General features: G+C 48.0%; 1 protein-coding gene and 1 long non-coding RNA gene across 4 annotated transcripts; one reads left to right on the top strand and one right to left on the bottom strand.

Moving 5' to 3' along the window:
- Positions 1 to 8487: 8487 nt before the first annotated feature.
- Positions 8488 to 9241, bottom strand: LOC113845448 (uncharacterized). Its single transcript, XR_003501015.3, has 2 exons — positions 9102 to 9241; positions 8488 to 8769 (listed from the first exon to the last, which is right to left on the bottom strand). It is a non-coding gene; the product is annotated as an uncharacterized lncRNA (long non-coding RNA).
- A 111-nt stretch (positions 9242 to 9352) lies between these two features.
- Positions 9353 to 22025, top strand: PPP1R26 (protein phosphatase 1 regulatory subunit 26). Of its 3 annotated transcripts, XM_072025214.1 has the most exons (4): positions 9353 to 9492; positions 10442 to 10598; positions 12310 to 16401; positions 20728 to 22025. In XM_072025214.1, exons 3-4 carry the CDS (start codon positions 12371 to 12373, stop codon positions 20774 to 20776), a joined length of 4080 nt encoding a protein of 1359 aa, XP_071881315.1. In that variant the 5' UTR covers positions 9353 to 9492; positions 10442 to 10598; positions 12310 to 12370; the 3' UTR covers positions 20777 to 22025. The 3 variants fall into 3 exon arrangements, with proteins under 3 accessions (XP_071881315.1, XP_071881317.1, XP_071881316.1); XM_072025216.1 differs by lacking the exon at positions 20728 to 22025 and having other exon boundaries at positions 12310 to 18650; XM_072025215.1 differs by lacking the exon at positions 10442 to 10598 and having other exon boundaries at positions 9354 to 9492.
- The last annotated feature ends 5578 nt before the right edge of the window (positions 22026 to 27603 follow it).

The following is a 27603-nucleotide window of genomic DNA, read 5'->3' as shown; positions in this document are numbered from 1 at the left end:
GAAATCTGAGCAGTGCCGGAGCGCAAAGCCGCCGCTTCTCCACCACGAAGTCCTGCTGGTTTTTCAGCTGGGCTCTGTTATAAACGGGCCTCCCACCCGCAGCAATTGTGCTCGGAGACAAGTAATTATGAAAAGAGACTTTGGTGCCAAAGCATGGGAAAAAAATAAATAAATAAATAAATAAAATAAAGCAGCACCCAAACCTGTGAAGACAGCCTCGCTCGCACTCTAGCACGCTTGGCAACACGAGGGGTTTCTTTCCCCCCCCCCAACAAAATGTCAAAAATGTCCTTAATGAGAAGTTCTCCATGTACAAATGAAGCAGTAATCTGTCAGAAGGGAAAATGTGCTGTAAACTTAGTCAGAGCTCATCCCTTGACTCCTTGCCAGCATGCATTACCGTTCATTAGCGAGCTGGGCTGGGCTGGGCTGGGCGCTGCGGCGCGGGGCTGGACTGCCATCTACAGATATCCGGGAGAATGAAGAAAACCTGCTGCAGCTTCCCTGGGTCTGTTTGCCCTTCTCTCTTCTCCACCTCTCCCTCTCGTTGGGTTTTGAGGTGTTTTCCAAATAAAAAATGCAAGGGATGGGCTTTGCAAGGGAACAATGCCAGGGGTGCAGGGCAGGTCCCCAGCGGCACCACCGCTTGATGACCTCTCCAACAAACGCGTCCTGACTTTTAATCAGAGATGGTTTTTTTTGAGACCTGCATTAAACCAAACGCAGCAGGGACTTCAGTGGCAGTGGGAAAGGAGCTGGTGCCCAGCCCTGGGGCAGGGATGCCCCCACACGTGGCTTCCCCTGTGCCGGGATCGGGCCCCGTGGGCGGCACGGCGAACACCCCGGAGAGCTGACGGAGGGGAGCGCACCCAGCTGAGAGCCGCGCTATAGCAGCTACCAGAAAGATCCGCGGGAGAACATATGGTGTGTTTTAAAATGCACCCATAACATTTATTTAAAATACAGGCTCCAAAGCTTGCCAGCAAAGCTCGATCGGAGAAAACCTTTCTTTAGGCTGGAACCTCTCCTATTGTTTCACCCAAAGCATGAAGCTCGTATTTATTTGATTTGAGCCTAAACAAAGGAGGATGTTGCAGTGAGATGTGTTCCGAGGCTCCCTCTGCTCCTGCAGGGGCCCACACCCAAGCTGCTGGGCCAGCGGGTGCCTCTCCTTACTCTAGGTGCCTCTCCTCACCCAGCTGAGCTTCCTCTACCCTGCTCAGCCCCCCAGCCATAAAATCCCTGCAGCTGCAGGGGTGGCTCTCCTGGGGTGGTGCTGGGGGCCCTGGAGGAGCAGAACATCTCCGTGTGTCCCTCCTGCTGCCGTCAAGGAGGATGGATCTCCAGTGGGATGGATGCACCAGTTGGGTTCTTCCCATCACCTGTCTCTGTGCAGCCCTATAGCAGAGCCCTGGTGCTCCCCAGGTAGCTGGTGCAGACCCTAATGTGAGTGGGGTGCCCCACAGCACCCATCCTGCAGCAGGGGACCAGGGTGCGATGGCAGGGGGCTTAGGACAGCCCCACAGTGGGTAGGGGTCCTGGACACATCACGGTGCATAATTGGTGTCCAGTGGCTGTTGCACCATCTAGAGGAGACGTGGCTACTGGTCCCGGAGAAGAGGCCAAAGCAGCCGAGGTGGATGGGGTGTAGGAAAAGGATGAACAAAGCAGCCCGGTTGTGAGAGAGGTGTGAATCCTTCAGGCAGGCTCGGTGTGAGCGACTTCAGGGCCTCGCTGGTGAGCCCAGATGGCCTGTCTTTCCCAGAGAATGGGAATGGGAGGAACAGGAGGCAGAGATGATGGCACTGCCTGCTTTAAGTGTGTGACTGATCTCTCTTCTGGCTGCAAGGGAGAGGGAAAAATAAATTAAAACTCTCCAGCCTGCAGCCAGGCTGACCGCACACCCCCGAGCGTGGAATCAACAGTGCTGAAAGCAATTTCATTGCTCAGCTGAACCTGTATTACTTGTCCCTCTCCGAACAGATGTGCCAGTGACACTCGTATGGATTGTGGAGAGGTGAGCGAGTGCCTGGCAGTGCCCTCCTGCCCTGCTGGATCCTGCTGCTGCTCCGCAGGGTGCTGGGGCCACGCCGCTGCTCAGAGCGGGAGCACGAGGCAGGTTTGTGCAGACACAGCTCCTCCATCCAGATCTGGGCAGCAAAACACCAGGGCCATGGCTGGAGGGACGCAGGGAAGGGCTTCTCCCTCCTTTGCAGCACGAGGGATGCAGCAGCTCCATTCCCACTCTTTGCCTTCTTTCTTTTTTTTTTTTTTTTTTTTTTTTTGCCTACCACTCATGCCTCTGCAGATTGTGCAAGTCACAAGGCAATGCTGATCACATCCCAAACGCAACCACGGACGCGTCTCAGCTCTCAATCTGCCTTGCTTGCTGACACCCGGTTCTCTCCTCCTCCCACGAGCTCCTCGCAGCCGGCTCCTTCCCGTGGGCCGTGCACGGCTGCGAGCTGCTCCCGGCCCCCGCACGCCTGCCCCACAGCCCGGGGGGCTGCCCCCGCTCCTTCCCACCCGTGCTCGTGGCTTTGTTGAGCCACGGCCAAGCTGGGGATGAGCAGGGAAGCCTGCCCTTGCCCCACACCGTGTAGGATGCAGCCAAGTGCTTCGGGTGATGGGACTGGTGCTTCGGGGTGCGTCTCCCCAGGGCAGTGCCGGGTACGGGTGCAGCATCGCTCACTCTGCAGGAGCCAAATTTTGGGTCAAGTGCTCTAACCCCATGCTGCTGTCTCACCCCAGTTGTCCCAAGGGTGCAGGATGGGCCAGAGAGGGTTTGGGTTGTTTTCCAAAGGGCACAGACCACAGCCTGAGGATTCGATGCCAGGACAAGAGGACATTTTAAAAGGGTTGTTGGATAATGCCATCAGCACTAACCCCATCCAGGAGCAAGCACCTCCCTACATACTATGGTTTTAACATGGTCCAAAAAGACAAGATTTGATCTCGTCCAGTGTTCCCTTTTTGGCTCTGTTGCCCCAAAGCCCTTCGCAGTGCTCGGTTAATATTTCTCCATCCCCAATAGCTCTGGGGACCGGCAGGGGGAATCTGCCCCTGGAGCACCAGGAGGTGACTTTGGCCCACGCTGGGCTCAGGATGAGGACTGGGGGAGGGAAATACTTCGGGCATATTTGCCAAATGCTGCTCCTACCACCCTGAAATGGCTTCTGGGAGGTGCCTGCACCCCGCAGAGCAGCCGGGAGGTTTTTGCTCTGTCTGGCTGCTTGGCCAAGGGTGGCTGTGCTGGTTTGTTGGAGGAGAGCTCAGGTCAAAGAGCTGTGTGGTTTTGCTGTCTCAGCATGGATTTATATATATATATATATATATATATATATATTTAACCGGTTTGAAAACCCAAAAGAGTGGTGATTTTTGGCTTGATCCAAACCTTATTTAATGCAGCATTTTGGCCGCTCAGCCGAGCAGCAGCAGTTCCCAAATCCTTAATCAAAGCCTGCTCGCACAAAATGCGCCTTGCATGTGCGAAGCTGTGGGCGAGCGAGCCCCGTTGGGCACTGCAAACCCCACCATGTCCCCTCCCCGGCCACCCCAGTGTGACTGGGGTGGTGGCAGCATCCTGTGGGGGCAGCATGGACTCATCCTGCTCCACGGGGACCTCGGGGGGAAGGCGATCCCTTTGTGCCGTGCTCTGGTCCGAGGCTTTGAACTCCTGCCAGCAACCCCGTTGTGAATTCGCTGCAAGAGGCTTCAGTTGTTTGCAGCCAAGAGAGTCCGCGAGTGCTAAAAATAGAGAGCACTCCTTGAAGGTGATCTGAAAAGCTTTCCTAAACGGGAAGATGCCTTTTGAAAAAGCTGGCTTGGAGCTAGTGGGGTGGGAGGGTGCTGCAGCCGGCTCTGCTGGGCACCTGGAGCTCCCATACGGATGTTGGTGGAGTCGCATCACGGCTGGAGCTGAACGAAGTTCCTATTTCTTTTAGTGCCAGCTTCGGGCACTGTGCTGCAGGGCACGAGCTCCTCCAGCGTCCCACACACCCTGCAGCCCCATCTCTGGGGCTCAGTGCCTCAGTGCTTGCGGCTGCAAGCTTTGGGAGCTGCCAGAAGGGAGCCCACAAATGCCCCTGCCCCGTGGTGAAGGAAATCACCCCGTGGTTCAGGAGAAGGCACTTTGCTCCCAGATCAGCTCAGGAGGGAGGCACAACCTCTCCAATGTGACATCAGGTCCACATCAGGTCCGTGCTGTGATCCCAAGGGATGCCTGTGATGCTTGGGCATTATCCAGGTGCACCCCAGGCAGCCTCCAGCCCTCCCAGCAGGTTCCCCAGCACTGCTCTGAGGGGGCTGCAGGGATGCTCCTGGGCAGGTCAGAAAGGTGCTCTGCAAACATGACACTTAGCAGCGCAGGGACAAGTCCGTGGTCTTGCTGGGACTTCTCAGCAGAAGCCAGCAGAGCCATAATAACAGGAGCTGGAGGGTACAGGGCATTTTCTTTTCCTCCGCCAGTTCCCTCAAAGCTCACAGCAATTGCAGCACAAAGGCAAAGAGGTTTCCTTTTGAAATATATCGCGACCGCAGCACCTCAGTTTCATTATGGCTTTTCTTTGCGTGGCAGGGAAAGCAGCAATCCCACTGCACAGCTTTGATCTTGCCCTTTACAAAGTCCGTTCTGAAGCTCCCGGACCCCTTTCCATCACCTTTCACCACAGCTCATGGCACCCGATGCCTTCGTATCCAAGCCCGTGGCCAAAATCAAAGCGCTGCTGCGGGAAACTGCAAATAGTTCATTAAAAAAGAAAGAAAGGGACTTTGTCTCGGAATGAACCCTTGCGTTCCTCAGTGCTCCCGAGCCCTGAGATGCAGGAAACATGCGAGCTGCCCTGGCACCGTGCAAGCATGCTGCTCGATGGCTTGGCACCAGCCTTCAGCACTCAACTCCAACCACTCGTCCCCAAGAGGATGCTGCGTGCACTCAGCCTGCGGCCCCAGGAGGAGCAGGCTGCGGTCCCAGAGCTGCCTGTGGCCAGCAGAAAGCCCCAGGTTCCTGCCCGTGAGCTCCCACGGCTTGGTCCCTGCCCCATGGGTGCCTCAGGGGCTTCTCAGGCTCACATCTCTTTGCTCTGCGAGGTGCCAGGGCTGGAGGCGGCACTGTGACACCTAACGGGCACAAGCGGGATTGTGCCAAGGGCATCTTTGAAACCAGTCAAAGATTCAAGTTCCAGAATACAAGGGAGGTGCCCTCACTTCACAACTGTCCAGCACCATATGATATCAAGTTTATTTGGAAGGGTTTCAGTCACTCTTCTTGGCACCGCATTGTCCTTCTGGGGTTGTCTCCTCACGCCAGACACCCAGGAGTTACCACCGAAAGGGGTCATCTTCTAAACCGGGCACTTGTACACCCTGGAGCCCTTCAGCTGCCTTTTAATGGTCAGTAACGAACGGGAAGTTCGCCGGATTTGACTCAAAACCACTAAACACACCCTGTCACCATGCCTCTGTGCTGTACTTTCTACCGGATGCGTTTCACAGAACCAGTGGTTCTCTATAAAAAAATATATATATATATATATATATATATATATATATACAAATCTGACATGCAAGGTTGATTTACTACAACGGAGGCTGCTGGGGCAAGACAGAGAGGAGCCTCCCACGGCTGTGGGATCTGTGCTGGCTCCTCTGAGAGCCGGACCCCAGCCCTCCACCAGCCCCCGGTGCCATTTCCCCGGCAGCACCAGCCCTGCTGCTACGGCTGCTTGCTGCGCTCGGAGGGTAAATAGAAATGTTCAATATCTGCTGCTGGCTGGCAGCTTTCACAGGCATCTCTATCCCTTTTTTTTTTTTTTTTTTTTTCTAAATTAGATCTTTCTATTATAACTTCGAGGCCTCATGAGTCTCCTTGGCATTTATTAAATAACAACTAAACCCTTCAATTTGCCATGTTACTACATGATGCAGTTGTACTCCAGCTGACGTGCTGCCTGCGGTCAGACTGAAGGGGCTGAACCGAGGGGGGGACATACAGGACCGGGGCCACCACCGCTGCCCTGGGACGTGCCATGTGCTTACAGCACGAGCAAATTCATGCAGGAGGGAAGCAGGTGCTCGAGCCCCACCTGAGCCTTGTTTTGAACCAAAGAGAAGCAGCCTACTCAATTTATTTAAAGCCAATGCTTGCACTGCTTTTTTATTTTATTTTATTTTATTTTTTGCCAAAACTTTTGGACCTCCTGAAGCTCGGTGGAGCCTCGTGATACGTGGACCCCAAATACTGGCTGAGCTCAAGGTGCAGACCACGCTCACTCCGCATCTTTTCCCATACACGGCTTCCACCAAAAACTTAAAGGTCCTGGTGGGATTTCACTTTAATGGAGTGGTTTCACCCCGAAACTTAACGGCACACTTGGTGAATTCACAGCTGGCACCAGCAGAGGAAAAGCTTTGCAGAACCTAAGGCTCTATCGATTTCCCCCACGTCCTAGACGTGGTTGTGCCCTTGGCTGGCATCGGATGTGACTCACATCCCAGCCAAACTGCAGCGCAGAAATGCCTGGCGTTGGAACACAGCTCCACGTGAGGACTGTAATTGGCCTTGAAGCCACAGGTTTCCAGACAACAGGAACATCTGCGAGGTGAGTCCTTTCATTCTTACTATTTTGGTTTTAATCTTGTCTTTTTTCGTTATGGGAAAAAAAAAAAAAAAAAAAAAAAAAAAAAGGCATCACCTGAACTCTGTTTTCAGCCGTGATAATCCACAGCAGCTTTCGCCTCTAATGTGGCCGGAGCCACCTCTAATGAGAGCCTGTTCCTACCCCCTGCAATAAGCTGCAAATGGGATGAGCAGATCCTGAGGTCAGGGAAGATGTTTCATTTTGAAAACATGAACATTTCCCTGCCATCCCAGCCGTCCTAACAAGGGGTCCAATTAGTGCCTGTGACTTTGTCATCCATCCACCAGGGACGCGCGGATGGGGACCACTGCTCTCATTTCCACAAAGATCATGGATCAGGAAGACAAATCATCCCTAATGGGACCTCGGGGAGAGGCTTCGTTTTTATTTCAAGTGAAAGGATGCACATGGAGGCCAACTTGTTCTGCGGGGCCATAAACTGCCACCCCCGCCAGTGACAGCAGTGCTCTCCAGCAGCAGCCAGCCTCCCTCCCCTCCAAGCAACTGCATGTGCACAAGCACATTTATCAGGCTTCTGGCCATCGCTCTGACTTTAATTTTATTTTTAAAGTGCATTCACATGCAAATTGACTTGGCCTGGGAGGATACACGAATACAAGAGCCCTTTCTTTCCTTTGGAGTGGCATTAGGAGGAACATGGTGAAAAGAGCAAAGTTTCCTCACCTCCGGGCTGCAATTCTGCAGCTAAGGAAAAGCATGTTCATTGTTTTCTTCTGCACACAGATGCTGGCTGTGCTGTTTTCAGCAGTTTCATTCAAGCGAGCCATTTCAGAATATAAAAGCTTATTGCATATCCAGAAGAAAAAAAAAAAAAAAAAAAAAAAAAAAAAGCTGTTTTATTTATTGTAAGAGCAGGAGATAAATTAAGCTGAGTCTATAAATGTGCGTGATTGTTTGAAACATGGTCCTGTCTCATGTCCTGAATAAAAGCAGGATCAGACCTGGTCCGGTAGGTAAGCAACTCCTGGGGAAAAAATAATAATATATTTTTAAAAAAAGATTAGAATATGAGATTGGAGTCTAGGAAAGAGCACAATTCCTTCTGCCTCAGGCTGAAAATGCTCCCCAAAAGAAGCACCTTCAGGGTGAAAGCGGATAGAAAACCTTCCACAGCACATGGCATACGTCAGCCCCAAATCCTGTGATGTATTGCTGCAGATTGAGCACAAAAACATCAGAGAAGCCTTGCAGCAAAGAGCTGCAGCATCCAGCACCCACCCTGCACCCGTACCAGGGACAGGGCAGGCTCAATCTGGGAGCATCACTAGCTCCAGCAACACCTCTTTCAGCAAGGACAGAATGGATTCGCTCGGAGCTGAGCTAACTCTCACCGATGTGTAACACCACATCAGGAAACTGTCCCCTAGCTCCAAGTTAAACTTCTCCTGAGTTGCAGGGCTGTGATGTGCCGTCAGAGCTGCAGCAGAAATGGCAGCGTCAGCCACCGTGCTCATGCAAAGAGCCTGGAGCTTTGAATGGAGAGGGATAGGGAAAATGATTGTGTGATACACCTATGAAGGGCAACGGGCCCTGACATCTGCCACATTCTTGTGCACTGGGAATAATTCCTTTAACCACAGAGGAGCCCAGCGGGATGGGAGCACAGTGTCTGGTCTGCACAGCCACGAGCTGCCACCCTCTTCATCCCGGGACCCTTTGTACCTGCTGTTCCCTACTGCTGTTCACTTGATGTTTCATCACCTGAGCATTTCCCTACTGATTTCAGCAACACCCAGCCAAAAGATGCCAGTTTCACCTGTACTATCACAGGTATTCAAGCACCACAACTATAAAACGCACTGGCAAAATGAGAACAGGCAGCACCTGTGGTTAAAGTGTTAATTTATTTATTTAACAGAAAGTCAGAATGGAAGTGCTTGTGAAGATGTAGAAACCAAGAGCTATGAGTGATCCTGAAGCTTCTAGTGAAGGAGCAGGTTGAAACGGGTGTCCCATAAGGGAGGATCCTGGTGCTTTGGGATCCGTAATGCCGTCGGCATGGATGTGGCCCTGCAGCAAGGGCACAGTCGGGTGGGTCAGGACGGCCGTAACCCCAGGAAGCACAGGGGTTTTCCAGTGGGTAACCTGTACTTGTAGCAGCAAGTTTCTGGAAAGAAAACAAACAAACAAAGCAGGCTTTGGCTCTTATAACCAGTTTCAGCGTTACACCCCAAACTTTAGGTTTAGCTTTGTCATAGCTTTGCTGACATTTTAAGCCTAGTTCCCTTTGCTCCCCGAAGGAAACGCTGCGAGTTCTCCTGCGGGCAGCACATTGCAACCCGTGGGGATTATTTCCACAGCCGGGGCCACGCTCCCACCCACCCCACACGCGTGTTTCCAGGGGAGGGGGGCCGAGGTACGGAGCCCACACCTCGCCTTTTCCCCACCGTGGGGCTGCACCCACGACAACCGGCCGCCCCCTTGTCCTCCTCCCCTTACAGCAGAGCCATGAGGGCTGCAGCCTCCTTCCTAGGGGCCCGGCCGTGCCTCTCTTTGAGCCCCGGTAACGAGGCCGAACCGCCCCGGTGCCGCCCGGTGCTGCCCCGCCGCCCCCTCAGCGAGCACCGGCGGCCACCGAGGGCCCGGCCCGGCCGCCCCCCGCCTCCCCGGCGGAGCCCTGCGGCGCATGCCTCCCTCTGGCCGGGGGCAGGGAAGGAAGAACCGCCCGCCCCTGCACCGAGCTCGGCGGGCAGCGGCCGCTCGGAAGCCGGGGAACGGGGCGCGACCGAGAGGCTGCGAGCGGCCCCCGGGGAAGGGAAGCAAGCACCGGGACGCCGCTGCCTGGTCCCCCGCTTCGTTCCCGCCTCGGTCACCTCCGTGGAGGCAGCAGGTGAGGGTCGGGAGGAGGAAGAAGGAGGAAAAGGAGGAGGAGGTGGAGAAGGAGAAGGAGGCGGCGGGGCCGAAGCCGAGGCCGAGCCCGGCGGAGGGCGGCGGAAGGCGGGAAGGGGGAGCCATGGCGGCGCCGCTCGGCCCGGCCTGAGGCGGGCACGGCGAGGGAAGGGGGCGCCCCGCCGGCCTCGGGGGGTGCCCGGTGCTGTCCCCCGGCTGCTAACCGGGACCCCTAAGGGTGTCCCCCGCGCTGTGGGGCCGCTTCGTGGCTTCTTCACGGCCCCTCGTGGTCCGTCCGTGTCCCCCCCCGCAGGGTGTCCCCTCACACCCCCTCTGTGGGTGTCCCCTCGCAGCCTTTGTGGGTGTCCCTCAAAGCCACCTCATGGTGGGCAGGGCCCCCCTTACGACCCCCAGTTTGTCCCGTCCGTGGGTGCAGAGCCCCCCGGGAGGCAGCGGGCGATGGGCCCGCCGCCATCTCCTCGCCTCCCCCTCGCCCCCGTCCTTCCCCATCTCCTGCTCCCAGAGGGGAAACTGAGGCACGGAGCTGGGGGGGGACACAGAGAAATTATGAGGGAGGTGAGACCCTGGTTGGGGAGATTTGGGCAGTCTGGGCTGGTGGGGTCATACCCACAGCAGGGGGTGGCACTGGGTGTGCTCTGAGGGCTGTCCCGGCCCAAACCAGGCTGCGATTCCACAAATTATACCCAAAAGAGGGTTTTCGGCTGTGTGAGGAAGGAGCATTAAGGTTGTCCCCATCAGCCACGGCTGGGGAGCCGCAAAGTTGTCCCCATCAGCTGTGCCTGGGGTTCGGCATCCCGTCCTAGCCCCAAGCGTCGTGGTGCATTACCACAACACCCATCATGTTTTCTCTCCAAAGGCGGTCATATTTCGGCATCAGAGGTGGTAAATAAACACAGGTGTTATTAACGCACGTCCCTTTGATTTACCAGCACACAGTTGAGTTTCAGCAGCTGCCACTAGGATGCTGGCCGTGGCCCGAAGGGGCGGTGTGAAAGTTAGTCTCAACGCTGTGTAATGTTTGTAGTGCCACAGCCATCCGAGTGTGGGATAATGAAGACATCTGCCCCTTCTCTGGAAACTGTGGAAGTAGGTTAATACGAAATATATGCTTTTTTTTTCTTTTTTTTTTTTTTTTAAATGAAGCTGGAATCTTAAGTATGTTAATTGCATTTCTTCGGGATAATTAGGTGTTCTAATTTCTGACTGTTTGAAGCTTTGCTGCTTATTATAACGAAAACCGTTTTTAATTTATCATTGCCCCAGTGGATGTGTTGGAGACTGTTTTAGAAATTTTCTGTTCATTCACATTTTCCTAAAAGTTTCAGTTGTGACCTGCATCACAGCAGGCTTCTGAGCTGCTTCTGTGAGACGCTTCCCAGGGTACCTCACGGCTTTGTATGTGAAAGGCTGGGAGGGCTCGGATTTTATTGGCGAGCGTAGAGCAGAAGTAAATCTAAACTATCTTCAGTTGACTGAAAAGGTGGAATTTAAACAGCGTGTCAGCTTGCTCCAAGTACCAACCATCAGGCGAAAATGTTCTTGATCGCTGCACTTACAATTTTAATTCTGCAAGATTGATGTTTTGAAACTGATTAATGCTGAGGAATAGAAAACCAGCAATGGATGTCCAGAGCCAAAGGTTTGGTTAAAATGTGCTAAAATGCTAAGATGTTCTTCAGCGGAGAATCAGAGAGTGAAAAGGCAAAACATTACCAGCTGTGTTTTCAGAGCTAACCACCCTGTGGACATTGTGTGAGGCATGTTCAGGGTGACTCTGTCTCAGTCAATAAGATTTCAAGAATATTCCAGTCTCCCAACAAGTTGGCAATAAAACTGATCCCTGAGCACAGGTCCCAGAATACTTTTGACACACGCATTTATCATGCTGTACTACAATCTGTGTTGGAGCACTCTGCTCTTTTAAAGTGATAAAGCGTTGTCATCCCTGGTTGTCTGTTATCTTTTTCTTAGTAGCAAATACATTTATACATAAGCAAATACATAAGTTTTACAGAGTTATCACCATAGTCATTCTTTAAAATATTAGCTAAAATATTAAGAATGATAGCTGCTTAAAATATTATTAAATATTATTTAATCCAATAAGGTCTCTAAAATATTTATTGCCACTGATTAATTTGAAACCAAAGCTAGGAAGTAATGGACAGGAGTAAAGATGGAGAGAATTTGGAGGTAAAAGCACATCTCTAGGCTGGTGGATTGGAACTGGCGATTGGAGCTGGCTGAGTTTGCAGGGGAGACGGTGTATCGGGCTTAGAGAAGAGCCCCACTGCTGTATTTTATTTTTTTATTTTTTTTTAACGGGGGCTGCTGTATGTCTTGTTCCAGCCAGGAGTTGTTTTCATCCCACCAAACAATGCTGCAGGTGAAACCTTCTGCCCTTGAGCGACCGCGTAGAAGTTCTGTTTGGGGTGTCAGTCGTTCTGTCGACTTTTTTCACTGTCCCTCTAAACAGGCCTCGTTCTGTTTGGGGTTTATAATATAATACTACCCTCGCAAATTCCTGAAGATTTGTGTCTACCAAAAGGTTTTGTCCTGCAGTGAGGTCAGAATGGTTTCTCTCTCGGGGTTATTACAGTATAGCATGTTTCAGGAAGAAATAGGTTCCCTTTCTTTCTCCTCGAGCTACTCAAGTTCCTCTGCTGCTTGTGTTTAATACCCAGCCAGAACTAATAAAAGCTGTCCTGGGTTTACGGTTTCTACCACCAAGTATTATTACATATCTAACTTCTGAAAAGTTCCACATAGTAAAATATTTTCTTCTTTTTAATCATAGGATGGAAAAGAGACCGGTCTGAAAAACGCTTCCTTCGTGGACTTTGCTGTTGCCTGCTAGAATGTTCCTTATGAATGCTTCTCCCTTGGTAGCTCTTCAAACACAATGGGAGTCCTTTGGGCCAGCAAGGAATTGTAGATACCCCGTTTGCTTCTCTGAATCCGAAGGGAACGTCACAAGAACCTCTGTAAGCGCAAAAGTTCAGATGATCATAAACAGCCTGCAAAGTCAAGAGTCTCCCCTGGGTATGAACAATGAGTATGGTTGTGTTATGCAGAAGAAACAAAAGGGAGAAAAGGGCGCCGGTAATAGGGTCACATCCAGCAGCACGTTGCTGCGGAAGCATCCTAAATATACCGAGCGTGGTTGTCCTGCTGGTTCAGTCGACACTGAAGTGGAAGTGAACGTGGGATTTGAGACTCTCTTGCTTGACTCTGATAGTGACGATTCTGTTGACCGAGGTATAGAGGAAGCCATTCAAGAGTACTTGAAAGCAAAAAGCAAAAGTGACCAGTCATTACAGAGGAATGCAGAGTGTTCTGAAAATATAAGCAGAGACAAAAGATTTAAGAGACAGTTCTCCCAGAACAAAATGTCTAGCGACCTGCTACCTGTGAAATTTAAAGCAGAGATGCTCTCTGAAGAGTACCTGTCTGACCAGCTGGGACTTGGTAAAAGGCTACAGCCCGCTTCCCCTCAAAGCATCAGCAGCGATGATTCCTTTGAACAAAGCATACAAGCTGAAATAGTGCAGTTCTTGAATGAGAAAAAGCAGCAAGAAATTAGCAAGTGTGTACTCGGGGAGGATAAAAAAGATTCCCAGGTGAGATCTGTCCTAAAAAGCAACAAACAAACAACTAACAAAACAAACTGTGGTGCTATGAAGCAAGATTGTAACGCGCTCCTCTTGAGACACCATCCCAAGCTACGGAAAACCAGCACGCAGTCCAAGTGTCTGAAGGCTAAAATCCAGGAAGAGCCCGGTGATTTCAACCAAGTGAACCGCGCTTATCTAGAAATGGCCACTGCCAGCCAGCCCTGGTTAATGCAGCAAAATAAAGCAAGTGGAGCTAATTACTGGGAAACGAGGGGAGCACTTCTGAATGAGAGCGTGCACGCCTCCGACTCAAGTAGCGATGATGGCATTGAAGAAGCCATTCAGCTTTATCAGCTAGAGAAGATCAGGAAGGAGGGAGGTCACCCAACAGGCTCAGTCCTTTTGCAAAGGGAACAATTTGACGCCAAGGGGATAGCCAACATTTCTGCAAGCCTGACAATTAGCTCAACAAAAAGTGCCTCACCAGAACATAAAAACCCTATCAGCAACAAAAGAAAAGAGATTAATTCAAAGTCGACAGAGTTAGAAAGCACCAGCAATGAATTTAACAAGCTGTTTAAACCACTGAAAAAAGCCAGACACTTTGTAGCTCCAGAGAACAAGATTGCTGCTTGTGAGCTCACACTGCAGGCCTCTTGCAGGGCAGACACATCTGCAGAACTCATGTGTGCAGAAGCTATCCTCGATATTTCCAAAACAATCATGCCATCCCAAATGGGAAGTGACAACAGATCCCTCGCTACGGACTCCTTCTTTTCTCCCCAGCTTCTCTCATCCTCCCCTTGTGAAAGTGACAACAGCCTCGTGGACAGTGATGATAGCATAGAGCAAGAAATCAGAGCTTTTTTGGCTCTGAAAGCTCAGTCGGAAAGCCTCGTAACAAAGCCTCCCAGCCTGTCACGCTCGATCCAGATGCCTTTGCCATCTGATCAGAACAGCCTCACTGGTACTCTTGAGCCTTCTCTTCCCAAAACACTGAAGCTATCACTGAGTCGTAAAAGGAGACTTAAAAGGGAAGGCAGAGTAGTGAAACAAGATGCATCAAAAGCACCTGAACAGCTGGGGACGGGATTTTTCCAGCCGGATACCTATTCAAAATCTCCTCTGCTCCTCGAGGGGTGTGCCCTGAACAGCCCTGAAGAACTCTGTGATGCTCGGAGGCTCGACAGCAACGAGACTACCCAGCAGCAGCTGATGTCTTCTGAGTTGTGCGGATCCACTGACAAATGCGTGGCCTTGGATTCTGTAAATCCTTTTTTGCAGGTTCAGAGTGGTGCGAGAAAGCTTATGAAAAATACCATCCACACTCAAGACAGAGACGGTTCGGCTGATGAGAGCAGTTCTCTGGATAGTGATGAGGACCTTGATAGTGCTATCAAGGACCTTTTACGGTCTAAAAGAAAATTAAAGAAGAAGTCTAAGGAGCAGAAATCTCAGTGCAAGAAGAGAGTTAGGTTTACCGAGACAGACGCTCAGCTGCTGGATGAATTTAGCAGCCTCCAACAAAATGAGTGGAAATGTAAAAATCCTGTGCTACTGAAAAGTTGCCTCTCAAAATCTAGAAAAGCTGTGAAAGAGAATGCAATCAGAAATCCTCCAGACAACGTAAATGTCAGACTTTCAAATGAAAGGCCAGAAACCATTAAGAACTTAGAGTTTGATTTACAGCTTAAAAAAGGATATAAACCCGAACCAATTTCAAACCAGAATAACCTGCGGGTAGCTAAGAATAAAAAATGTACTTTCACAGCTGTATCAGATGCTGATGATAGCAGTTCAGTGGATAGCGACGACAGCATTGAACAGGAAATTAGGAAATTTTTGGCAGAAAAGGCTAAGGACTCTGCGAGCAATTCAGAGACGCAAAAAGATGATGCAACTCTAGACCTATTGAGGGTGACCAAACAAACTGCTAATAAAGGAAAGGCAAAGCAACAGCCAGGTGAAAATGAGGTTGGCCTCTTGCTGGGTCAGAGTAAAAAGACTAAAGTGTCCCAGCAAAACAACGAGTTGAAGAACTCTCAGAGAATGGAAGGGAAAAGTGCAATGTTACTTGACAGTGAGAAAGCTGCTCCCTCGGCAGAGAATGTTTATCTTCATACTACTGGTCAGTCAAAAGCTAAACAAGGAACAGGGGGGGTTAAAGGTGGTGCTGCTGGTGAGTTACCTGGAAATGCAACAGGTAAAAAGGACGTCCCTAATAAGGAAGCTGTGCAGAAAACACTTGCAGCTAAAAACGGCAAAAATGAAGGTTGTAAAGTACGCAAAGTAGCTAATGCAAAATCTCGATCTAAAAGAAAGAACACCTTTCACTTAAAAATTTCAAGTAAATTTATCGCGGGTCTCAAGTACGCTCGGGAAAGGAAGAAATCCATGCTTTTGATGAAAAAGCAAAAAGCAGAGCAGGTGCTCAGCCAGAGCAGCGCATTAAGAATGGAGGTAGATTCCCAGGATACAGACGTACTTAGGCAGGGAAGAGAAGCCTCCCAGCCAAAAGGTGAATTTAGCAGGGAGAATGAGACAGCAATAAAAGAACCCAGTTCTTCTCAGAAGCTCACTGTGGAAGCATCAGGTTCCCATGTAGCAGAAAGCTGTGAAAGACGGGAGGCTGCTCCTTTGTGTATCACAGAGGGCTGCCAAAGGGCTGCCACTGCAGGAGACCACTCAAATTCACATTCGAATCTCCCCTCACAGGAACAGAGCGTGGCAGCAGTAACAGTAGATAAGGCTTGCAGAGGAACATCCAAAGCTGAGAACGTAGAGATACGTACGAAGGAAGGAGGTATCCTCAAAGACAGCTGGGCAGATTCGAGTTTAGATCCCCCTCTCCCACAACACGGTATGGCAGCAGTAAAAGCTGATAAAATTAGTGGAGGGACGTGTCAGGAGAGCATACATGTGTGCAGTAGTGGAGAGAATAGCCAGCAGGACAGCGTGTCAGACCCAAGTTCAGGTTGCCCGCTGCAGGAGCTAACTGCGACAGCAGATAAAACTAGCAGAGGAGCACACGTGGATAACAGCGTGCACGTGTGCATTAAGGAGGAAGAAGTTCTCCACCAGGACAGTGACAGGCAGGAAGAAATTCAGGTATCCAGATCCAGTCTGGAAAGAAAACTGCCTGCCGTGCAGAATAGGGGAGCTGATTGTGAGCTGGACCAAGGGCAGGAAGTTCTAGACAAAAACTGTGCAAAACTTACTGATGCACCCGCAGGGGACTGCCCAGATTCCTTCTTGAAAGTAAAAGTTTCACATATGTAAGTACACTTTTTTTTTTTTTTTCCCCACAGTAACAGTATTTTTAGGAAATAACTTGTTACAATTATCTTGATAAAACTTTAAAACTTGAGACATGAGAGATGGTGGGAGAGGCTGATATATGTATATCATACACACACTAATGTGAAAAAGGCATCTATTTAACAGGGATATCACGGATAAACATACTTCGGTTTTGTAGAATTTTGTAAATTATTTAAAGCGCTCTAAGGAAATATTTTTTATAATGATTTTTAGGGCTTACATTACTACAGGATTCTGTAGTTGCTGTAGATAAGATGATACTGGCTGATCATGCTTTAAATTATGAGGCCTCTAATCATATAGTGAAAGGAAACCTGATTGCGCGCAGAACACACTTGGCAATGTGTTGAGAGATCCTAGGAGAACACGGCATTTAATACGAGTGCTGTGCTTCGGAAGCAGACTATCTGACATTTGTTTACATTCGAGTTGCCTTAGGACAATCCTTTGTAGTGGTTTTACGCGCGGGTCTCAGCTCTCCCACCCCGAGGACTGTTGGGTGAGCTCGCTGAGCAGGATTCCAGCGGCGTCGATGCAGCTGTGGGTGCGGAGATCCACCCGTGAAGATCCAAACACGGATCCAGGTAAACAAAGTGGGTCAGTCTGTCCACACAGCCTGTGTAAGGCAATCCCAGCAGCCGCTGAAAGTACCTTTTGAATGCTGGAAACCTCCTGCTAGCAGGTGATTCAAAGCACAATTGAAGTGGGGAAGAAAGTGAAGGAGCATGTCTACTTAGACAACGCGATTTCTGTGGATTTCACTACTTTCGTACTCATGGGCCTGCAAGGCTGGAACCATTTCCTCGTTGCTCTCGAGTCCAGCTCTGATGCCCTGCAGTTACCCAGAGGTGGGGTTTGATTTTTTCCGAATGAACTTTCTTCGATCGAGTGCCCTTACTTTCCTTTTTCAAAAGTGGTTTCTGAAATGTTACATTTCTGTGAACTTTTTTCATTTACAATTTTTGTGCAATAGAGCAAAAAGCTAGGTTTGCTGTAGGAAGTTCCTAACGTAAACGCCAAGGATATTTTCAGCACTGTTCTTTCGTACTGATAGAGCTCTCTCTGCCTCTCTTTCCAGCACCTGGAATAAAACAATTTTTCACTACTGTCTTTTTCTTTGTACTGACTTTAAGTGACATTGAAGTAGTGCGTTCATATCACAATAAAAGTGTCCCCGCACCGGTTTCATTGAAAAATCTGAAAGGGGTGAATTTAAGCTGTTGGTTGGTCATTTTCATTTGTGTGTGGTGAAGTCCTTTGAGTAGTTCGTTCTTGCATCTTGTCCTGTGAATTGATTCAATATTCTCCAGTCTTCTGCAGACCTTCTCTCAGCCAAACTACCATTTAGTGTCACTTGGTCTCTTAATCACTTCAGCAGTCTTCCTGGAGGCTGGCCTTAACGCTGCAAAACGGAGCAAAAGCAGTCAAGAATGGATCCAGTATCACTTAGTATCCCCAGAGGTGATTGCATTTGCAGAATATTGGCAGACTGCAGCATAGCATAGAGTAGGAAAAGTAACCGTGGCATGTAGAGGAATAAAGAACATCCTTTGTGTGTTTGTACTGTTGTGCAGCTACATTTTAAACACGTCTGTGGTGGTCACTTGACATTTCTTACTGTCTGGCCACCTTTTTGTAGTCCTTGGGCTGGTTGGTTGGCTTAAGAGATCAGTATGCATTTCATTTTTGTGGTAGGATACCTTGGGAAAGTGTTTTTTACTTAGCTCACGTGCCTGCACTAAGTCTACACGGGCACATATTTTTGCCTGCCTTGAATCAGTTGCAGGATTTAGGCCTTTTGTTTGGAATAGGTAAATAGGCTGGTATTTTAAAATAGAAGTTTTCAGAGTACCTTGCTTTAAAAGGATTAAACTGTGCTTAATAGAGCTGATGGAAGCACTGTGTACCGTTTGTATGAAATAAGCTGAATGTTTCTCCTCAAAAGTTTCAGTAAATCACCATTTACGATTTAAAAGGTGTTGTGTGCCCCTGTCAATGTGTCTGTGTGCTCAGTACTACTCGTGAACTGATTCACTTCCAGTTAAGATGCAATTCCGATTACCTTGTGCTTTAAATAAAAAACTAATTTCAAACAGCACTTTTTAAAAATTGATAAACTTGATTTGTATATAGGAAATGGTGTACATTGATACGTTTATAATGTTTAATAAACGGGGTTCTGACCATGGACCGTGAAACCAGAGTGCTCCTATGGTTTGTTCTCATCATCATTATTAGTAGTGGGTTTTGTGTCACAGTTTTTCCCTCCTGTTCTTAGTCCAAAGATGCAATTAACTTCTGCTGATAACACTTCTGAGTGAAGGATGTCTCCTGCAAAGTTGGTCACCGCATTTGTGTCAGCTGAGCCTGGGAACAGGATCTCAGATCATCTGCTGCTCTTGCTTCTTGCATCCTGCTGTCCTCAGCCACCGTAATCCCCAGTGCCAATAGCTTGTGCTTTCCTCGGGACTGTGAGGCGGAACCCACATCCTAAAAGATGTGACTATCTAAGGGAATGTTCTTAAAAAAGGTAGAAGAACATACAAAATATATAGGTGTAAAAAAAAAAAAGCGTATTCTTGGAGGTGAGAAGGGTGCTTGCAATCTTACCAACGCCTAAGAGCAGTTTTGTTTCCTGGTATTTATGGTCAAGAAGTGGTCTCCCTATACTTGCCACTCTCGTTAGCAGCACGAGGGGTTCCTCCCTCCCTCGGAGGCATTGTTCAGCAGGTGAGACTGTGCCTTAGGGGGAAAGTCCTCCGTGTGGGACTGCGTGGCATCCTCAGAGCACAGCTGCTGCAGCCTCCAGAATGGCACAGATGAGGGTTTTTTTTTTTCCTTCCTATTGATACCGATTATAAGAGGCAGCCAACTGCCGAGCAGGCAGAGGCTGTGTGCCCCCTGACCCTTTTTTTGGCATCCCCAGTGACAGCTGCAAGGCACTGGTTGAGTGCCCAGAACAAGCCTCCTCCTCCCGTGATTTCAGCCCTCCCAGGAAATTAATTTCATCCTGCATCTATGGCAGTATGCACACGGAGCAGTGAACTCAGCTCTAATCAAGAAAGTAAGGAAGTCAGATTTTCAGTGACTGCTGGTCTTGGTTTTTAATGCATAATTATTTTTTCATTGAAAGCATAAATCTAATTTGGATGTTAAGTCGCCAAACTCCTTATTGTGGCTACTGGTAACCTACAGCACCCCGAATGCACCACCAGAGTTCTCAGATAAATCTGTGCTATTTTATTTCTATCACAGCAACTATATTTTTTTTGTGCTCCGGGAAAAGCAATCTTCAAGGATCCTCAGGGGACCACGAGGACTACCTTCATTTTTGATAAGCAGTTCTTTGCTGCTATTTTAGGAACGTGTTTGGATGTGTAGCTGCTTTTTTTTTAAAGGAAGGAACAGACCACCTCTGCCACCCTTTCCTTTATTAGCGTATATGTTGGTTGCTTGCTTGGCTGAGGTTTTTCAGACCTCTAAGAACTGCAGTTTGCCCTGGTTTGATGGCACAGCCTCAGGTGATTTTAGCTGCAAATTTGGAAACCTTGTTTTCGAAATAAAAAGCAGGAAGAGACTTTCAGGTAGATTCTCTGTGGTAAAATGCGCCTGTGTCATCTTTAGAATGATATTTTCAATTTGTACCGGGATTGTTAAAAAATAAATATAAGTGTGTTGGGTCTCTGAACACCTAAACAAACAGCTCGGTGTATCTTAAACCCACAAAAGCAGGGAAATGTGAGAAAGTAAAAACAAGGGCAATACATCTTTGACCTAAGTTAGGTAAACAAAATTAAGTGTTGAAGTGAGGATACAGCAGAATCCAGAGAAATCGAGCATGCAGAAGGGATGAGGAGCTGCAAACTTGCGTAGCCTTGAGCAAATCCACGTGCAGAGGCAGGGCTCGTGGCAGGCTGCAGCTGAAGCCTGCACAGTGCTGCCTTCTCAGCAGGCCTCGGGGGAAGTGCATTGGGTAACTTTAACCCCCCCATGGGTAACTTTAACCCCCCCATTTCAGGACGCAGGTTATGTGAGGGTGATGCAAGGCACGCAGAACTGGTTTCAGTTCAGGAACAAAAAGGGGAGTAATTAAGGCAAGGAAGAAAAGAGGTGGGTGTTGCCACATCAGCTATGGAAAGAGGTGGAAAACAGGTGACAAGAGCCACTAACTTTACACTTCGAGAGGTAGTTTCATCCATAAATTATTTCACATGCAGAAAAATATGTGTAAAATTGTCACAACTGTTTGTATTAATTCTGCCCTTCATTTGTCATTTCAGGAGAAGAAAGGGACGTTATGGGAAACCCAAGGCATTGTCGAGAGTCTAACAGAGGAACAGCAGTGAGTGCTAGAGGGTTGCTTATTTATTTTCATGTGTTAAATGTTAAAAAGTTAACTTTTCAGGCCCATTTCTGTGGTCAGTATGTATACTTTTTCAAATCTGTTGGTGTTTTTTCAGCTGTTGTCTTCGAGATACCCAAATTAATTGCAATGTCTGACTGGAATTGTTTGGTAGCCTTGATTGAAATCTTGCTGGTGGATTCTTTGAATCTTTGACTGTTTGTTTGTTTGTTTGTTTGTTTGTTTTAAAAGTACAGGCTTGGTGACATGCTGTTAGGTTTTGAACTTCGTTTTCTTGGACTTCTGATTTTTACTTAGTCACTTTAACTAAACAAATAGTTTACCTTACAGTTACCTTACAAATATGTTTAAATTTACCATCTTCTCATGCTTCCTAAACGGTTTATAAGACTATATAAAAATAACATAAATATTTATAACAAATGAAGAATATCTTTGCTGTGTTACCAGTACATATTATACTGATTTTATTTTTTTGGCTATCAGCTGGAATAATATTATGCTCCTTTTTTTATATATACTGTCACTCTGTTTAACTGGTAAGGCCAGAGATTCTCATCCGTAAACAGGTTAGTTTCTTTTCAAAAGTAGTTTTTAAGTAAAATATGATACGGTTTTCCTTTTAGTGCAGGCACTGAGTAAATAATGCAGCTTCTCTGTCTGTAACTACAGTTGTTACAAGAAAACTTAGGAAAGTGTTTTGGTTTTTTTTGTCTGGATTAGTTGTCTTTTTCTCAATAATTTCTTAAGGCATTGTAGTTTTGAGACATGCATTTTGGTTATTCATTAAATAGGACAGAAATGGTTTTAAAAATATATTATTTATTAATGATATATGAGCCAAGAGTTTAAAGGATTAAAGAGTTTATTTAATAATTTAAAGAGTTAGAAAAGTTTAAGGGAATGTATATTTTTGTAATGTATGTCATTCTACTATTTATAAGTATATTCTGCCTATAAATTAAATACAGTGTTTCAGGAACTATTTAAATGTCATTCAGTCACATTCAGTATTTATAAACTAAGATATTCTTTCTAGTCAAATTCATTCCATAAGTTAGTGATTTTCATCTCACACCGAAGTTGCTGAGTGTGTTTTTCCTACCAAACTGCTGAATTCAGTTTCGATAACATGGATTTAACTTTCTTTTCCCCCACAGCTAAATCTGTGGCTTCAACTAGTTAGGAGTCCTATTTAATAAAATACATAAAAGAGTTTGGAGTTTTGGGGATCATTTCTAGAAATGTACTGCTACCTTTAACCTGTTAATTTTGTAGCTCTTTTGTCGCGTTGTAATAGCAAGCCTTACGTTACCAAGCTGAAACATTCTTTTATTCCTATGTTCAAGATTAAAAAAATCTCATTAAATTCTGATCTATGGGTTTAAGGCAACAATTTCTCCCATCAAAACATGCTCCCAATGGAAGCCTTTGGGTACACCTGAACTCCCCTGGGGAGCCTTTACACAATTCCACATGCAACTGGACTCTCTGTGTTTGCACTTTCCAAACAACCCTAAACGTAACCCTAACCGGAACACTGAGACGAATTTAAAATAGTTAAATACAGATAGATAATGAGGGAGTCAGCTCCAGTGGGGCAAACAAGAGAGGAAGCTCCTCCGAATCTGTAATTTTTAAGTTCTCCAATTTCTCTACCAGTTCTTGGAGCAGCTCCTCCTTCTGTGGGGCTACCTTCAACCCTTTTGCTTCCAAAGTATAAACTTTAAATCTGAATCCTGGAAGCATTCTGGCCTACCAAACAGAATGTTATCCATATAATGGAAAATAATTATGTCACACCACGCTGTCCGAATTGGTTGTAATGCCCAGGCCACATAGAATTGACGTGATGGAGGGGAATTCCTCATCCCCTGTAGAAGCACTGACCATTCATAGCGCTTCTCCGGGGCCTGTTTGTTAATGGGGGATACCGTAAAACCAAACCTGTGACAGTCCTGTGCCACCACACCTGGTTGCCTGCACTGATCAGCTCTCTATACCAACGTGTCCTCCACTGGTGTGGTTCTCGGCAGTGTAACTAAGACGTTTTGAGTTTTGGGGTTTGCATTATCAAATGCAAGCATTTTAAACACACTGCTTTTAGACTCCGCTGTTAGATCAGGATGATCAGGAATTGCTGCCCACAACCGATCAATAAATTTAGCATATGGTTCCCCAGGGGCCTGTTCTACAGACGCGAATGGAGGTGCTTTCTTTTCCCCTGGGAGATTAGGAAGAGCCCTCAGCGTGAGTTGCGCAGCTGTTTGGTGAATAATCGCAGGGAACTGCAACAAAATCTGGGTATTGAGATAAGGACCCGTCCCCATTAACATCTCTGCAGTGATCCCATACAGAGGGTTCCCCAGTTGACGCAGTTGACCCGCTTCCCCCTGTGCTGACCTCAACCATTCCCTTTCAAACAATAACAATGGGGAAGGAGTTAACAATAAGCGCGCCAAATTTTGACAGTCAAGTGGACACGTTGGTTTTGCCTGGAAAATCTATTGAATTATCTGTCGAGCCACCTGGGATTGTAAACCATAGTCCATAACCATTTTTTGAGCTTGTTGTAAAAGCTTGCAATCAGGATGCTGCCACAACCCGGTGCCTTGCACAGGGTCGATAATAATAGGGCAGGCCAAGGATGTGGCATGGCAATGCCCCTCTGTGATGGTGTCACGTCTGTCATTGGAGCACCTGGCCCTCCTTGGTGCCGAAGCGACGGATAATGAGGGAGTCAGCTCCGGTGGGGCAGACAAGAGAGGAAGCTCCTCTGAATCCATAATTTTTAAGTTCTTGAATTTCACTAGCAGTTCTTAGAACAACTCCTCCAGTGAAGGTTGATTTTCACAAGCTGCTGCTGCACCTCTCGTTGGCGAAGCATCCCGAGTGGATTTCTTGCTGCCTGGCAGTGGCACCAGTGCTGGCAGCGCAGCTTTATCAAGATTTTCCAGTGTGGGGGGTGAGAAGGGCAGCCCCCACTCCCCATCAGCACTCTGCTCCGATAGTCCCTCAGTTATTTCTGCTACTGATTGCTTTATTGGAGAGGTCACGCCCCAAACCAGAGTGGGTGCAGGAACTGATGATAAGGATCGTGCCAGCCGCCTTCCTGAGGTCTCAGGTTCTGTACTCAGCGGTCTGTCAGTCCCAGACGGTACTGACAAGGCTTGCACCACTGCCACAGCGAGCTGCTGTTCGGTTTCCATGCATTAATCACGGTGTGCCACATCCCACGTGCATCTTTATCCAGCTTCCCACTTGAGATGGCGTTATCCCATAAGCGATCCCCTACGTGCCGCCACTCAGCTGGGCCAAACATTAGAGGGATTCCCTTCAGCAAACCCTCCTTCTGAGCCCGGTGCACCAAGGATTTGGTCTTTTTGACATTGCAAGATACACCTGCCTTGGAGAAAACACCAGAGAGAAGCTGGAGAGCCGCCTCCTGCAGGGGGGCGATCCCCACCGCTGTGCTATGCGCCAGCTCGCCACACGGTGGCGCCCGTTTGCCGTTTCCACGGACGCCGCGACTCGGCTCCGGATTTCCCGCGTCTCGCCGCACTACGTCACTTTCCCGCGTAAAACCGGAATACGTCACTTTCCCGCGTTTCGCCACCTGACGTCACTTTCCCGCGCTTCCCCGCGATCTCTGCTCGGGTCTGTGCTCGGAGTCTCTCAGAAGAGAGGCTCACACGAGATTATTGGTTAAAAGCACTCAGGCAAACAACTGCACGAAAACAAGCCCACCTGCAAGAAGACAGCCCCCCTGTGGTTAGCACTCATGTAGATCCCATCCTTGAAGCCAGCTGCTGGCAACGATATTTTTCTAAATTCCTCGGTCGGGCGATGTGGGAACACTGTCATGGGAACTTCTCACAGTCGTCCTGGTAGCGTGGTTTGCTCAGCTGCAGCAAGTCATGGGATCTTTGCTGTTTCAACAATCCCTCAACAAGGTGGGACCCTAAAAAACACGTACGGAGCCCCTTTCTCATCAAAATATGCTCCCAATGGAAGCCTTCGGGTAGACCTGGACTCCTTTGGGCAGCCTTTACGTAATTGCACATGCACATGGATTCTGTGCATTTGCTCTTTCCAAACAACCCTATACGTAACTCTGAAGTTTCTCCTAAGCCTATCCCCTAACCCTAACCATAATCCCTAACATTAACCCTAATCATAACCCTAACTCTAACCCCTAAACCTAATGCTACCCTTACCCTAAACCTAACACTAACCCTAAACCCCTAACCCTAACCCAAAGCCTAACCCTAAACCCTAACCCTAACCCTAAAACCCTAAACCTAAAACCCTAATCCTAACCTCTAACCCTAACCCTAAACCTAACCCTCTAACCCTAACCCTAATCCTAAACCCTAACCCTAACAGTAACCCCTAACACTAACCCCCTAACGCTAACCCTAAACCCTAACCCTAATCCTAACCCTAACCTCTAACCTTAACCCTAACCTTAACCCTAAACCCTAAACCCTAACACTAACCCTAACCTTAACCCTAACTGTAATCCCATAAAGGGCCCCAACAGAAGCCTTTGCGTACACCTGAACTCCCCAGGGGAGCCTTTACGCAGCCCCACATGCAGCCGGACTCTGTGTCTTCGTTCTTTCTGAACAACCCTAAATGTAACCCTAACCGGAACACTGAGACAAATTTAAAATAGGACCCCAGAAAATGCACACGGAGCCCCTTTCTCCCATCAAAAAGTGCCCCCAACGGAAGCCTTTGGGTACACCTGAACTGTTATCCGAGGGGTTACTGCAAAGCAGCTGTACCCTGAATATGATCTGGAGCTCAATGACTAGCACTGAACCTGAGGACTGCCGTATCCTGCAATGACTGTTACCGGCCCATTTTGTGCTGTCATTCCTGCTTAGATCCAGCAGGAGGCTGTCTCAGATGTGTGTATGTGTAAACTTTGAGGAGTGCTGTTAACAGCCTTGTTCTGAGAGGCTTTGGAATGTCAAATTATTAATCTCTCAGCTGGTTCCTGCTGGTGGAAAGGGGCGTTGGAGATGTGGAATTTTGGATAAATTTGTTTTTGTATGCTACCCAATCACCACTATTTTTATTTTTTTTATTGGAAATGTAATGCAAGGTTGATGCAAAGACTGTTCCCATTGAGTCTTTGCCTCTCTTCAGCATCCAGGGTCAATTTGGAGATGCTGATCTGCAGGTGGAAGAGCTACTGCTGAATGGATAGAGGAAGTGAGGGCATACGAATGTGCAATGGAATGGCTGCTTTGAAGGAAAAGAGAAACCCTCAGAAATAGGAAGGGCAGAGGGTTGAAGTTGTTTGGTTTTGTTTTGCTTTTGAGGATTGAATGTGCAGAAGTGTGGTTTATATTTTTGTACTTAGCTACTCAGGTATCTAGAGATTTTTGTATCATTCCTACAGTAAAATGTGAAGTTATATTGAACTACCCAATCTGAATAAAGCAGCTCTCACATCTCTCAGCAATTCACTTTAAGAGCCTGGTAAGCATGAAATGAACTGGGGAACAAATCCTGAAAATGCGTTCTAAAACAAGTTTGAGATCTATTATTCAGATCTTGTTTGGGGACTCAGTGGAGGCAGCCTGACAGTAACGGGTGGGGGCAGAATTCCCTTAGCTCACTTCTAAATGCAGAGTCGCTGAAAGCGAGCGGTGTCCTAAAATGCAAAATAGTGTTGAGAGTGAGAATGTTTCAATGTCAGGTGCTAGGACTGAGGGTGACTGTACGGCCTAAATTTGGCTACTTGGTGCAGTTCTAGGAGTGCTGGTGCGGCTGTAGCCGTGCCGGCGTTCTGCCAGCTCCGAGACTGCTTCTGCAGGGATGGTTTACGCTTCAGTCAGCACAAGCCAGCCGTCAGTGGAAGGTGTCCTGATCTCCGTCCATTGTCCACGATGGATGAACGCACACAAAGCCAGCCAGCAAAGAGCAAACTGCCCTTGGTGAGTCTACAGCAGGCACAGGAACGTGCCACGGGGTGGCAGCTGTGCTCCACGGCTGCCTTGGCTGCTAGTTGCAGTGCAGGGAGAGCCGGAACAATGGGAAGAGTCCAGGGTTTGAGTTAAGGACTTCAGGGATGCTTCAGGCCTGGACTCTACTACTTGGGTGCTTCCCCACAGTCCCTCTTAGCGCTCCTCCCAGAGTTGCTCCTTGTACTTTCAGGGCTACATCGAGGGTAAAACATGCTCACCTTTACCCAAATCCAGCAGAGGAACAAATACCTTCTATTGCTTTATAAGGTTTATAAATCTAGAAATACACAAGTCTGTAGTTCAGACATGTAGCTGGGGAAACACTGCAGGTTGTAACGGCAAGTATATCTTCAGAATTTTCATTTAAACTTACACAGTTTATTTCTGCTAAATCCAGTCCACATCTAATGAGCTAATAGAAAACAACTGGTATTACAGAACTTCGTTTCATGGAAGAGCAGTACGTGCTGACTGCAGGCAGCTGCTAAAGGGCAGGATACCACAGACCCCTGAATACCTTCGGTATAAAAAAAAAAAAAAGCTTTTTTTAATGAATCAGTGGTTTTTGTAAGTATTGCACCCTGTAACAGTCTCTTTCCCCTGGGGTCGCTCTCAGTTTTATTCTTATGTTTAAATCATCTTTGTATCAGTTCTCTACAAGCCCCTTTCCCCACCACACATGCCTACTCCGTGTTATAGCCATTTCCCTGTGTTGCTTCAAGGAAGCTGTGTTTTCTCCTTCACTGCCTCCTAATCTGATTTTGGGCTCTTGTGTGTCTGAAAGTGGGGCTGATGTAAGGAAAACACTCCTG

Source organism: Anas platyrhynchos, chromosome 18 (genome assembly GCF_047663525.1).
Source record: "Anas platyrhynchos isolate ZD024472 breed Pekin duck chromosome 18, IASCAAS_PekinDuck_T2T, whole genome shotgun sequence".
Taxonomy (NCBI): Eukaryota; Metazoa; Chordata; class Aves; order Anseriformes; family Anatidae; genus Anas; species Anas platyrhynchos.
This window is presented reverse-complemented; position numbering and strand designations above follow the sequence as displayed.